At 43.1% G+C, this 13,298-nt stretch overlaps 1 protein-coding gene across 1 annotated transcript; it reads left to right on the top strand.

Annotated features, from left to right (window-relative positions):
• The first annotated feature begins 10,253 nt into the window (after positions 1 to 10,253).
• On the top strand, positions 10,254 to 11,835 carry LOC309358952 (uncharacterized protein C11orf96 homolog). Its single transcript, XM_081892287.1, has one exon. The coding sequence runs from the start codon at positions 10,820 to 10,822 to the stop codon at positions 11,198 to 11,200; it is 381 nt and encodes a 126-aa protein (XP_081748413.1). The 5' UTR covers positions 10,254 to 10,819; the 3' UTR covers positions 11,201 to 11,835.
• The last annotated feature ends 1,463 nt before the right edge of the window (positions 11,836 to 13,298 follow it).

The following is a 13,298-nucleotide window of genomic DNA, read 5'->3' as shown; positions in this document are numbered from 1 at the left end:
CCTTTTCAAGTCAAACTCCGCTTCAGTTTAATGGCCTGCTGTGAGAACTGCCTGTTCTGGAAAGCTGGAGCTAGTTGCTTTTCTCAGACAGGCTGACAAGGCAGCAGGAAGAAAATGGTCCCACACAACAGCCCAGTGAAGGGAGCGAGGGAAATCTTGTCCATTACTTCAGTGATAGCTGTTTCCTCCTATCAGGATAGTTCATGTTGTACAGGCTCCAACGAGAAAGGCTGAGGGTTGATTCTATCTTGATCAATGTGGCATTTGCTCTGGTTCACCTGAACACACGTTGCTCTTCCCCTACTGTCACATCTCCAGCCGGCTCCTGGCTCTCTGCTAGCACAGAGATAAGAGCGTTTGTTTGATTGGAGTAAGAATGTCTTGCTCTTGTTACAAGGATTACATTGAAGCTGAGCTTGGCATTTGTGTTTGTTTCTTCTTTCCTGCTGGCTAGCATTAGCTTTGCAATAAAGCTTTCTTTGAGGATGTACTTGACTGAGCTGAGCTATTTTCCCCCTTTAAAGCGGACTATTTCAAAGGATGTAATTCAACTTTAGTCCTTGAAAGATGTTTCCCTAAACTACCAGACAATGTAAGGCTCATCTTTACTCTGTCCTGCCTGAAGAACAACACTGAGAAATAGCAGGCATGTAGCTCCAGTCATGGGGCAGTATTGTTGCCTGGAAAGTTACTGAAATCCAGTATCAGAATGACTGCTACTGCTAATATCAAATTGAGATAGATAGATAGATAGATAGATAGATAGATAGATAGATAGATAGATAGATAGAGATATGCTGTGCAGGTAAGGTGCACAGCACAGTTCTATGCAAAAAAAATTGTTATTTTTTGACTAATTCTAAAATTGCCGTAAAGTTAAATTTGGATTCTAACTTCAGTTATGAACAAGGATGAAACATTTCCCTATAACTCTAATGCGCTTGCATGTCAGTTTCTGCCTATTTCACACTGTTGACTAGAGGATTCTGCTACAATCAAGACCAGAATTTTGAGGGGAAAGACATCCCTGGTTGCTTCTGGAGTTCCTTTTCACCATTTCCCCCCTTCATACACTTCAGTGGGGTAAAAGAAATGTCTTGCCATGCTTGACTGTTACAGAACAGTCTTGAAGCTAGTTGCATAGTATGAAACTATGTGGACTAATAGAATGATTTGATTACAAATGATGCTGTTCTGCTGAAATTAAGCACATTTGGTTCTGGGAGTTTCCTAGGTGGGAGTTTACTTGAAAACTACAGTATATGTTAAGCTCCTTCAAGCCTTTGGAAGTGGGTGGCAATTGTAAGTGTTACAAATGAATGAGTAGTGCTGATCAGAATGAAAATGACTGCTTTGCTCCATGGCTGCAAGGGAATCCAGATTCAGAAGGCACAATTTTATGTAGCTGTTACCTTTTAATTTTTATTTTGAAATCATGTTCAGATACAACATGATTGATTTTTTTTAAAAAAAGTTCCAATTGCTTCTGTTTGCTGGAAGTACACTTGTACCATGTGCCCTGAATTATTGAGAATGCAGCATGCCATTGATGGTTTAGCAGAAGAGCTGCTATTCACTCTGACATCTGTCAGCAAAATGAACTGAAATATATCAGTAATTTGCTGTGGCAGGGTCTGTGCTGAAACATTTCATTTTCATTGTTCAGAAACAAACGTCTCAGCTTTGTCTCTGTACAGGAAACACTCGTCCTATGATGCTGTCACTTGCATAATCATGTACTGCTTTTACTTTACTGGTTTTAATAGGTGTTTTTTAAAAATATGAATAGAGACTTCACTGCCATATATATTAAGCACACAAATGCCATTTAGTGCCCATCTTCTGCCTCCCCCCCTTTCAGTGGAAGGAGTTTCATATAGATTAGAATCATAGTTGGAAGGAAACTAAAGCCCTCTCCACTGTACCTTATCTCCCGACTGCCCCTCATTGAAGATTTCTATACAGATTATTCCAGTTTTTAAATTCATCCAAAATACAAATGGTGCTACAAGCGGCAGGCTACCATGAGTGAGAGTCAGCATTCCAGAAGTGTCCACAAGGAAGACATAGAATAAATCATGGGTAGGCAAACTAAGGCCTGGGGGCCGAATCCGGCCCAATCGCCTTCTAAATCAGGCCCACGGACAGTCTGGGAATCAGCATGTTTTTACATGAGTAGAATGTGTCCTTTTATTTAAAATGCATCTCTGGGTTATTTGTGGGGCCTGCCTGGTGTTTTTACATGAGTAGAATGTGTGCTTTTATTTAAAATGCATCTCTGGGTTATTTGTGGGGCATAGGAATTAGTTCATTTCCCCCCAAAAAATATAGTCCGGCCCCCACAGGGTCTGAGGGACAGTGGACCGGCCCCCTGCTAAAAATGTTTGCTGACCCCTGGCATAGATTATTATTTATATGGTGCATTTGTTTCTCACCAATTTTTCAAAACACTCCAACATGCACAGCGATTTTTTTTCATTCTCATATATCAGTTTTTTGTGGGGAGAAAGGTAGGCTCAAAACGTAACTATATAACCCTATATCCTAAGATGTTTTCTGAAAGGAGGACTATGAGTTTGTTCCATCATATTGAACTTTGGGGTTTTTTTAGCTTCTCTCTTTGCCACTAGATTCAATTAATTTTCCCTAGAGACGATTGGTAAAATAGATGCAGTAGATAGTTTGACACAACTATCTCCCAACTGCCACAAAATATTTATTCCATAAAAGTGTGCCTGTTTGTTATTGAAACACGACTGATCTGGAGGTTTGAAGGAGACAACATTTTACTAGAGTGAAGTGTTTTGTAGCCTGGAAACACAACATTATTTCTGTCTGATGGAACATTTTTGAACGGCTTTGCTGCAGTGTTAACAGAATTGGATGGAAAGCTTTCTGAACTGAGTGCATTTTAATGCCAACCTGTCAGAGTTGGGTTGTTGGCATTGATCAGTTTTTATGTAAAAATGAAAGAAGGCTGGAATAACTAAGAATGATGGAAAGGAGAGTGTACAAAAACCTGTTACCTCTGGGGCAGATTAACCTTGATTTTTTTTATTGCAAGCAGATAGCAACTGAAGTAAACAGGACACATTCTCCCCCAGAATAAATCCATTAATTGGTGCTGAAGTACACAAAAGGATTGGACTGGCATGCTGAGATACTAAAATGGAATCACTGCTAATTATGCTCCATTTCAGAAAAAAAATGATATATTAGCTTATGAAAAATAGAACTAATTAGAGGAGGATGTTTGTGCTGCTGGAACCAAATTGAAATAGATCTGTATTACAACTAATTCACCCATCAACAGGGATAGAGAGAGTACACCTATCTCTGACTTTTTATGCTATGGACCACAGTATCCTCCTGGAATCGCTCTGTGAGTTGGGGTTACTTGCCATCAAGGTCACAGTGGTTATGAACGTTCCTCTGAAGGAACGTTCAGGTGTCCTTGATGGCAAGGCATGCCTATTTCCAGCTACAACAGCTATGGCCATTTCTGGAATGGGATATCATTAAACCATGGTGTAGTGACCTCATGTTTGGACTACTGCAGTTTGGGCTATTGATGTGGAACCATCCTTAAAAACAGCCCAGAAGTTTCAGCTCGTGCAGAATGCTGCTGCCCAGTTATTAACTGGGGCAGTGGGATGGGAGCATGTAACACCAATCTTAAAAGCACAGTATTAGCTGCAATGTGCTACTGGCCTGATCCAAGGTTTTGATGGTGGCTTATAAAGCTCTAAACAGATTAGAATCCAAGTACCGGTATCTGCAGGAGTGCCTCCTCCAATATCAGCTTATTCAAACCCTATGATCGATGAGAGTGGGGGTTTCCATATCTTCCCCACTAGGATTCATGGTTTTGGCATGCAAAGCAGGGTCTTAACCTGTGGTGGCATCCTGACTATTGGATGCCCTTCCACTGGAATTTGTCCTTCCTGCTGTTTACAACATAGAAACATAGAGTTGGAAGGAACCCCAAGGGTCATTTAGTCCAACCCCCTGCAATGCAGGAATGTCAGCTAAAGCATCCATGACAGTTGGCCATCCAACCTCTGTTTAAAAACCTCCAAGGAAGGAGAGTTGTCCACCTCTAATGAGATTCTGTTCCACTGCTGAACGGTTCTTACTGTCAGAAAGTTTTTCCCCGAATGTTTAGTCTGAATATCCTTTCTTGCAACTTGAAGCCATTGGTTCGAGTCCTACCCTTCAGAGCAGGAGAAAACCAGCATGCTCCCTCCTCCATGTGACAGCCCTTAAGATATTTGAAGATGGCTATCATATCTCCTCTCAGTCTCCTCTTTTCCAAGCTAAACATACCCAGCTCCTTCAAGTGCTCCTCATAAGGTTTAGTTTCCAGACCCTTGATCATCCTGGTTGTCTTCCTCTACACATGTTCCAGTTTGTCAACATCCTTAAATTGTGGTGCTCAGAATTGGACACAGTATTCCAAGTGTGGTCTGACTAAGGCAGAATAGAGTGGTACTATTGCTTCTCTTGATCTGGACATTATACTTCTGTTGATACAGCCTCATGGTCCACCAAGAGCCCTAGATCCTTTTCACATGTACTGCTAGTAAGCCAGGTGTCCCTCATCCTATATATGCATCTGGTTCTTCCAGCCTAAGTGCAGAACCTTACCTTTGTCCCTACTGAAATTAATTTTGTTAGCTTCCGCCCAGTTCTCCAATCTGTTAAGGTCATTTTGAATTCTGATTCTGTCTTCTGCGGCATTAACTACCCCTCCCAGTTTGGTGTCATCTGCAAATTTGATGAGCATCCCCTCAATTCCTTCATCCAAGTCATTTATAAAGACTTTGTTATTTTAGAGATACTTTTGGTACTTTGTATGTGTTTATCTATTGATGTGCATTGTTTGTGTTATCTTTTGTTGTACATCAGCCTAGGCTCCTTTTGGAGGAAGTGTGATGTAGAAATACAGCAAATAAATATTTTTTTAAAAAAACATGTTGCGCTAAAACATTGCTCTCAATCTGACAAACAAAAAGAATTGAGAACATTTGACGCATCCCTAGTTACCTACCATTAACTGCTTCTCAATAGCCTCAAATAAAGTTCTCTGTTTGAATAAAATTGCTTTGCAGATGTGTTCTCTAGTGCCATTTCATTAAAATGTTGACAACTCTTCTGCATACAAAATTATGGAGTTTACTGTTAAGAATCTTAAACACACAAGGCAACAAGCCTTACAATTAAGATTGATAATATAGCTCTTCAGCCCAATAACACCATTGCAGACTCTTGGGAGAGTGCAGAATTCACAGAGATTATGTTTGCTCATTGAACCTGTCTTTCCGTACAGTACTTTTAAAAACTTCTTCAAAATCTGCATAGCTAAGCTAACAAACTAGACACTTGCTTAGCTCTAAACTGCAAAGCAGCCAGAAACCCTAACACCAGTTATCAATTTTATTTAACATGCAGCACTTCAGACATTACCAGATATAGACAAGGGGCGAATGCTTGTCTCCTGCAATCCTGGCCAAGCATGGTCTGTATGTATATGCTATATTGAATTTGTTCTATGCAAGGAATATACTTGCTTGGAGCAACCACATGGCATGAAATATCAGTCATCTATATGTCAGGTGTCACATTTCCAGATACCAGAATGGATCTAGATTAAAGCAATGACTTAAGCCACAGGAACAAATATAGACACTAGTGCACTTTGCAAGCTCAAGTTGGAAGATTGCATCATTGCATATTTTCACTGAATTGTCTCATCAAACATGTAGGCTTCCTTGGGCCAAACCCACTGGCCCCAACTGCTGTGTGCTTCTGTTGCAAAGGGGCCCGGGGGGGATTTCCACATGGGCCAAACTGACATAAATAGAGACTATGTAGTCCCATTGCTTGGTGAATTGCATCTCTCTTATTTTCACACAGGTGATGGTACCCTGACTCAACAGAAAATTATCCAAAGTCATTTATTATCACAATGGTAAGGCTCAACCCAGATGGAGGAAAACAGTGAAGGATAGAAGGGGAAGAATGAACATGATTAGTATTTAATTATGGGTTAGAAATCAAATGTGCTTTGTGCAGAGCATTTAATTCTTTTCTGATAAGTCTGTTGCTAAGGCAGGTCAAACATCTGTTTATATAAGAGGAAAATTGCTCTCGTCAAGCCCTTTCTCTGTAGCAGCTCCAGTCCAACATGACAGAAATGCTCAGCAGTGTTAAATAATAGGGTTTGCTCTAAGAAAGCAAGACATTGGTAAATCTGTGCATTTGCTTAGTAATGCTTCATTCTTGTCTTCAAAGGAAAGGATGTAACTTTCATAAGCTTCAGAAAGCTACTAGCCGTGATTTTAAAAAACCCATAAACACTGTTCAAAGATGCTTTAAACTGCTAGATGCTGGAAGTAAACAACAGGAAATGGATAATGTTCATGAGCATCTTCTGCTGGTGAATTTGCTTGAGAAACCTGGCTAGTCACTTGACTAGTGCCATGTACCCAAAGTGGGGTTTTGACTGCTTACAGTATCTCTGAACAGCAGTTCCCCTTCTTTGCATAGCATATGTCTTCTGAAACTGAAAGGAGTTTCAAAGTAGTTTGTGATGTTCCTTGCAAAAGCCTGCAGTTAATAGGGAAAGGTCAAAAAATCCCATTGGGCATTCCTATAATAGTTACTCTGATCAGTTCCTATATCTTGAATTCCAAAATGAATTAAGGCTTTCCATTAAAATCTCGAGTAAGGACCATTGTGGAATATTTATTTTCACGTGTATGAGCTGCAAATTTTCTTACATGTCAACAAAAGTGTATGCTGTATTTCAGATCAAAGCTGAAGATGCTTCTCTCATGGACTTTCATCTGAGGGATTAATAGTGCAATCATATACAGTATATGTCTATTCAGAAGTAATCCCATTGAGCTCAATGGAACATACTCCCAATTAAGTATGTATAGGATTGCAGCCTAAGTTTCTGCATCTATATTCCTAAATCCCATGGACATTGACAGAATTTATTCATGAGGAAATGCATTTAAGGCATAAATAATTATTTTGTTTTGGAAAAAAACAATGCTATCATTGCTTCATTAACTTAACTGTATTTCCAACAAAAATAGCTTGCCATTGATCCTGAACCTAAGATGCTTTTAAAAGCCAAGGAGCTGAGAGGCTGCAGCAAAGAACTTTAATCATTAATTTCTTCTCCTGTTGGCAGCTAATATATCTTCCCACCCACCACCACAGAAGTTAATTGTAGCTCGACAGGCTGCCAAAAGGCCTTGTTGCTACTTTTGCAAGGCCATAATGATTCCAGTAGATGCCACCCCTTCTTGAATCTGAAAGTCTTTTCTTATCCTGCTTATTTCTTGTCTGCTCTCAGTCCAGGTATCTTCTAAGCAAACATTCACTTTGTCTTCCAAAACTCTGTGATTTTGCATAAGAAGGGACAAAATGGTGCCATTTGTTCCTGCTTTAATGGAACAATCTTTGGAATCCTTGAAATTAACTTTGGACTCGGAAGACTGTACATTCAAGTCTTCTATTTCATGCTGCCTCTTCCGCTCTGTCCCTGCCAGCCCACCCCCCTGCACCCTCAAAATCACCTCCAGAGAGTTAGGGTAGGAGCAGATTTTTGGAACCATGAGAGTAGGAGAGATTAAAATCCTATTGTGCCAGTAGAAACCTGATGGCACAAGACTGGATAGAGCCCTTTGTTCTGAACATGCACCTTCAGAGCTTAAGGTGAGCAAATGAGCTCAAGCATACTTGCTCAAGTTCTCTGATGCCTGATTCACTTGAGTTTAAAGATTAATCGATTAAATAAATACATGCCACTGAACATTCCCTCAGGGTTCCAAGGTGATGGGGCTGGAGCTGCCAACAAAGCTTACAGCCCACATCATCTACTTTTCTTTTATACTGTATCAACTTCTCTGCAGCTTTTGAGACCTGTTGACCACAATATCCTTCTAAATGAGCTTCATGGCTGGATTGAGGTGGTTTTTATCTCCAGCTGCTGTTGGACTACAACTCCCATCATCCCTAGGTAGAAGGACCAGTGGTCTGAGATGATGGGAATTGTAGTCCAAAAACAGTTGGAGACCCAAGTTTGGAAAACCCTGCTAGAGTGATGATGTTGGTAGCCCTGCACATCTCACCATTCTACACTGAGACTAGTGCCTTGACAGGAATGTCAACCCTATCCATGAGAAAATTTCCTCAGACCATTCAGGAATAATTCTGATTCTATTGCTCTTGGAAAGGGGGGAGATCATCTTAATAGGTCCTCCACCCCTACAAGGGACACTGTCATGGCCAATCAAATCATAACAGAAAATGTACATAACAACAAATTCACTTCAGGCTCCCCTATCAACAGAATCAAGCTGCACCACACTGTTAAAGGGTATGTCCTACCTCGCGGGCTGCAGGCTAATTGCTAATTTCAATATATTTTCAACTACACCGATACTTGTGTATATACACACAAAAATCTAGAAAAATCAATGCTATTTTAGTGTTCTAATATTCGAGGCTTCCCTGTCCCTATCTTAGTATATGCCATACCAGCCTCGCTCTTTAGAAGCCAGGCAAGTCTCACTGATGTTAGTGCAGATGTAACACAGACATCCAAAGGTTAGCCCTGTCAAGTTAGCATGCTTCTCCACCCCCACCTGCAATTTGATGCCATATACTCTGCTCACAAAGGAGCCAAGAATTAAGTCTGGTGATGCAATAACTTCAGTCACAGTTTAATGCAGTCTTTGGGTTGTGGTAAAGCTTTCCAGGGGAGAGGTGCCTGGAGCAAGTTTTTGAAGGTTGTGGACAAGATATGTGATCCTTTCCTATGTTTTTGTGTGTTTTTTTGTAGCTGATTAAAACAACAATGTAAGTTTTAGAAGATAAACTTTTCATTGAGGATGTCAAATATAGTGTTTTTAAAAATCCAATCTTTTTGACATGATTTTTTTAAAATGTCGTCTTGATGTTACATGTTTAGCCAAAAAATATTTCTTCGGCTACTGTTATTCTCAAGTAGCTTTCTTATTACATTGGGGTGGGGGGTTAAATACATAGCAAATAAGGTGTCAGTGTGATTTTGAGAGGCAAGCATAGCCTGAAGTCTGAAAACATGTTTGCTCAATCATGTTATGTGCCCCTCTCACATCATTTGCAAATGTGGCCTGGAAAGATGCAGCAACTCTCTTTTACAGGTGATGTTATATGAACATGTCAAACTGTCTTATAATGAGCCAGACCCCTGTCAGAGGCTGTCCAAAATCTCTGACGTCTTTCCCAACTCTATGTCTATTTTACCACTGCAGACAACTGAAATTGCATGACTGTTTTATGTAATTGTATGAGATCTGTATATTGTATAGGAGTATATTGTATTATGCCCTGGATGAAGGACAGATTAGCAATATTCTTACTAAAAATCAATAAAGTACGTTGTCAGAAGCCAAACGTCTTGGGGGAGAGCTGTGGCCCCAAACTCCCCGCCCCCCATAGAAATTTGCCTTCTTTGGAATTGCCCTATTGATCCCAACCCGTGTCTTGGAGTAACGCGTGTTTTCCATACATACACGGCAGTCCGTCCAAATGCAACCCTTCGCCATTTGTGGGGATCCGTTTTGCAGCACAAGGCAAGGGTTAGGCGGGCTGAAGCGACGGAGCCCCAGACCAACCATCCCAAAGCCCTCTTCCTTCCAAATCGGGTTGACAAAACCAAGCGTTGCTTTGCAAGCGACACGATGTATGTCTGCACTGATCATTTTGGCCGTCTTAAGTCGTGTTTGTGTGTGAAAATCGTCCCCAGTGCAAGTGGGGTAACAGCAGCCAGAATTTGGGGCTGCAAAGAGGACGGAAACGGACCATGTGGGGAGCGGGATTTAAATCCACACTCACACGCTTAAACCTCCCCCCCCCCTAAACGCTGCTAATAAAATCCCCTAGCATTGCAGTGGGTTGGACTAGATGACCCTTGGGACCCCTTCCAACAATTCTATGATCCAAGTCGGACGTCTATGATTCCATTTTTCCCTGCGGCTGCTTGAAAGTTAAAAAAAAAGAAAGTCGGAAGATCCCATCGCGCCTATTCCGCGCCTGCTTTCCCGGCTGCCTTCGCCGCCTCCCCCTGCGAAAAAGGGGCCGCTTCTTCTCCAGGAACACCCCCCTCCCCCAGCAGGCGGGGGCGACGTGTTTTGGCGCGTCCCTCGTCCTCTCCCCCTCACCTCCGCCTCGCCTTCCGGGTTCCCTCGCTCCCTCCCCGTTTCTGCGGCGGGTGCTGGCGGGGCTTTCCGCCGCTCCTTGGAAGAGCAATCCCCCCACGGCGGCGAGGGAGAGGGGCGGTGGGAGCGCGCGTCGACGTCGTCAGGCGGAAGGGAAGCGGCCTCAGCGCCTTTAAATGGCATTGCTTGTCATCTGAGCATGCTCCTGTGTGGGCAGGCGAGGGGTATATATATATCGGCGGGGAGCGCGGGGAGCTCCAGCCAGGCGCGGAAGCAGCGTGGCGAGGGGACACCAGCGGAGCGCGCGCTTCTTTCCGCCAGTCGCCGCCACCAGCAGGATTTACCCGCCTCCCCAGCGCGCTTTTTCGGCTGCGAAGCGGCAGAAGCCACCCTCTCGCCCCACCTCCGGCGGCTTTCCCGCCTTTTTCGCCCGGGTCTCCCTCGCCTTAGAGAGAGAAACGCCTCAAGGCAGCGAAGAATACGAAGCAGCACAAAGCGAGACCCAAGAGCGAGGCGCTCTTCGGGGCGCTCGTTTTCTGGCGCGCGCGCTCTCTTTCTCGGCGTTCCCTTTTCTGCCGCTTTCCTCTTTCCCCCGCCCGATGGCTGCCGCCGCCGCCAAGCCCGCGGAGCTGATGGGCATCTGCTCGAGCTACCAGGCGGTGATGCCGCACTTCGTCTGCATCGCCGAGGAGTTCCCTCAGCCCACCCGGCCGGCCAAGCTGCCTCGGGGCAAGCTGCGCAGACCCCGCCAGTCGCGCTTCAAGACGCAGCCAGTGACCTTCGACGAGATCCAGGAGGTGGAGGAGGAAGGGGTCTCCCCCATGGAGGAGGAGAAAGCCAAGAAGTCCTTCCTGCAGTCCCTCGAGTGCCTCCGGAGGAGCACCCAGAACCTCAGCCTGCAGCAGAGGGAGAAGAAGCTCAGCAGCTGCAGCCGCCTGAGGAACAGCCTGGACTCCAGCGACTCCGACTCCCCGCTCTGAGGGACCCGGGAGGGGGGCAGGAGAAGCGGGCAGGACAGGACGGGACACCCGCCGCCCCTCTCTGGCCCCGCGCTCCATAAGGAAGTGAAACCGGGAGGAACTCCGCAGAGTCTATTTTCTAAAGCCGAAAGGGACGGTTTCTGGTTGTTTGGCTTTTCCCTCGCCGGGAACGGACGCCCCCTCCTTGTTTTGCCTCCTACAGCCCATCCAAACAAGACAAGAGACTTTGGGAAGAGCGTGCGAGTCGCCACCTCCTCGTTTCCTTTCCCTTCTTTTCTTTAAAACTCTGATAAAGATCCGGTGTGAATGTAGTAGATGCCCAGGGCAGTTCGCAAGTGAGGTCAAAATCTTTTTAAAGAAAGCGCTTGTATGTATGCTTCTACCTTGACTGAGCTTTTCTCTCTCTCCCCCCCCGCCCCCTTTTTTTAGAAAACGAAGGGGAAATAAATAAAAAATTGCACATCTTTTTCTAACTGTTAAAAAAAAATGAGATGCTTTATGGATGCAATCCGCTGCTGGACTTTATATTTATTTTTGCATTTAAACTCTGGACTGCATTAACTTAAAATGTTTATACCTGAATGTCTGTAATTATTTCCACAGAAGAGAAATAAAACTGATATATTTGCACAATGCACCTGGGACTGATTGATAATTGCATTTGATCTTTATGCATTGTAATAATATTTATAGACATGCCCCTCATAAATTATCATGGTTGTATATACACCACAATATGTAAGTAGATACTGTTTTTATCTTCTGAAGAAGCAATACACAGAAAGCTGTGTATTTACTACAGTGCTTTAAAATGAAGGAATGATTAATATACTGTAGATATAAGTTGAGAGTTGGAATGCAGAGCAGTTTAAAAAAAAAACATCCTGCAATGTAATGTTGCAGAGTGACTCTGATAACAACTTTAAGTGGTGAGTTCTTGATGTTGAGATTAGTTTATTGACCGATGCCTGATAGCAGTTTTCTCTTCTGGGAACCCAAAAGGGTTGTGAAGTTTTGAAACTCAATACAGTGCTGCAGTTCTTGTTATGCAAGACAGGAGTTTTGGGGAGGGATGCTTGCACTCTAGGAAGAGGCATTAATTTGCTTCCCATCCTAGTAAAAACTAAGAAATTGCCTATATTTCTCTTTTCCTCTGCTCCCTTCAATCATGCATGTGCAGTTTTTCTCCCTTTCATTTTAAACTACTGCATCTGTGCAGGGAAGTGTGCTTCTAAAAGTGCTGAGACCCGTAAGAACTGCTGCTCCCAGTTTCTTAAGCATCAGAATACTAATGTCTGTTCTCCCTTCAACACATACTTCTAACCATCTGTCAGCAAAGCGCTGCACTATGTCAGCCTTTCATTTCGTCAGATATGCTCCTGGAATCCTGACACTATATTTTGGATTTTTTCTAATAGCCCAAGGGAACGTTCATGTAAAGGCCTCTCTCTTTCTCTAGAAGTCAGTTGTTATGAATGAGACTGGTCCTTAACTCTGCTTGTTTGGATTTGGGGAGGGGGCTGAGAGGCGGGGGGGGATCCTCAAAACACAAGTTTCTGAGAAAAGATAAAAGTGGGAGCTGGTGCCAGAAATCCCCCAGGAAGAAGAGGCACTAGCAGAGATGAAGAGTGTAGTGTCAGCTGAGAGGTGATGCTGCAGAACAGAATGCACTTAGAGCCTAGATGTGAATAGCACTAAATACCGCAGAATAGGACAAAAGCAAGATATATAGGAAGCCAAGAGTTTCTGGGTTATAGGACAAATGTTTCTAGTCTGGATTACAGTGTGTCAGCAGAGCAGCATTTTTCACTTTACCAAACAAACAAAATGAAATGCAAGAAACTTTTTAGAGTTCATCATGCAGAAAAATCCATTAACAACCAGACAGGCAAGGAAGTGAGATATATTCCCCATCAGTTTCTGTAATAAAAACCCTCTGAAATCACCATCAGTATTTTGTTTCAAATGCTGGTTTAAGAGTCTTCTGTTTAGAAGGCCTTGCTGATATGTATAGCTTACATATCATGGGTTATTATGTCCAGAGGTTGACTAGGTATTTTATGCTGTTTTATGGATGCGTTAAGTTTACCACCTAGAT

This window comes from Podarcis melisellensis (genome assembly GCF_964234715.1).
Source record: "Podarcis melisellensis genome assembly, chromosome: 1".
In the NCBI taxonomy this organism is placed as follows: Eukaryota; Metazoa; Chordata; class Lepidosauria; order Squamata; family Lacertidae; genus Podarcis; species Podarcis melisellensis.
This window is presented reverse-complemented; position numbering and strand designations above follow the sequence as displayed.

Excerpts from the sequence above, each read along its gene's own strand:
- LOC309358952 (XM_081892287.1), top strand. The coding sequence starts at position 10,820 with ATGGCTGCCGCCGCCGCCAAGCCCGCGGAGCTGATGGGCATCTGCTCG.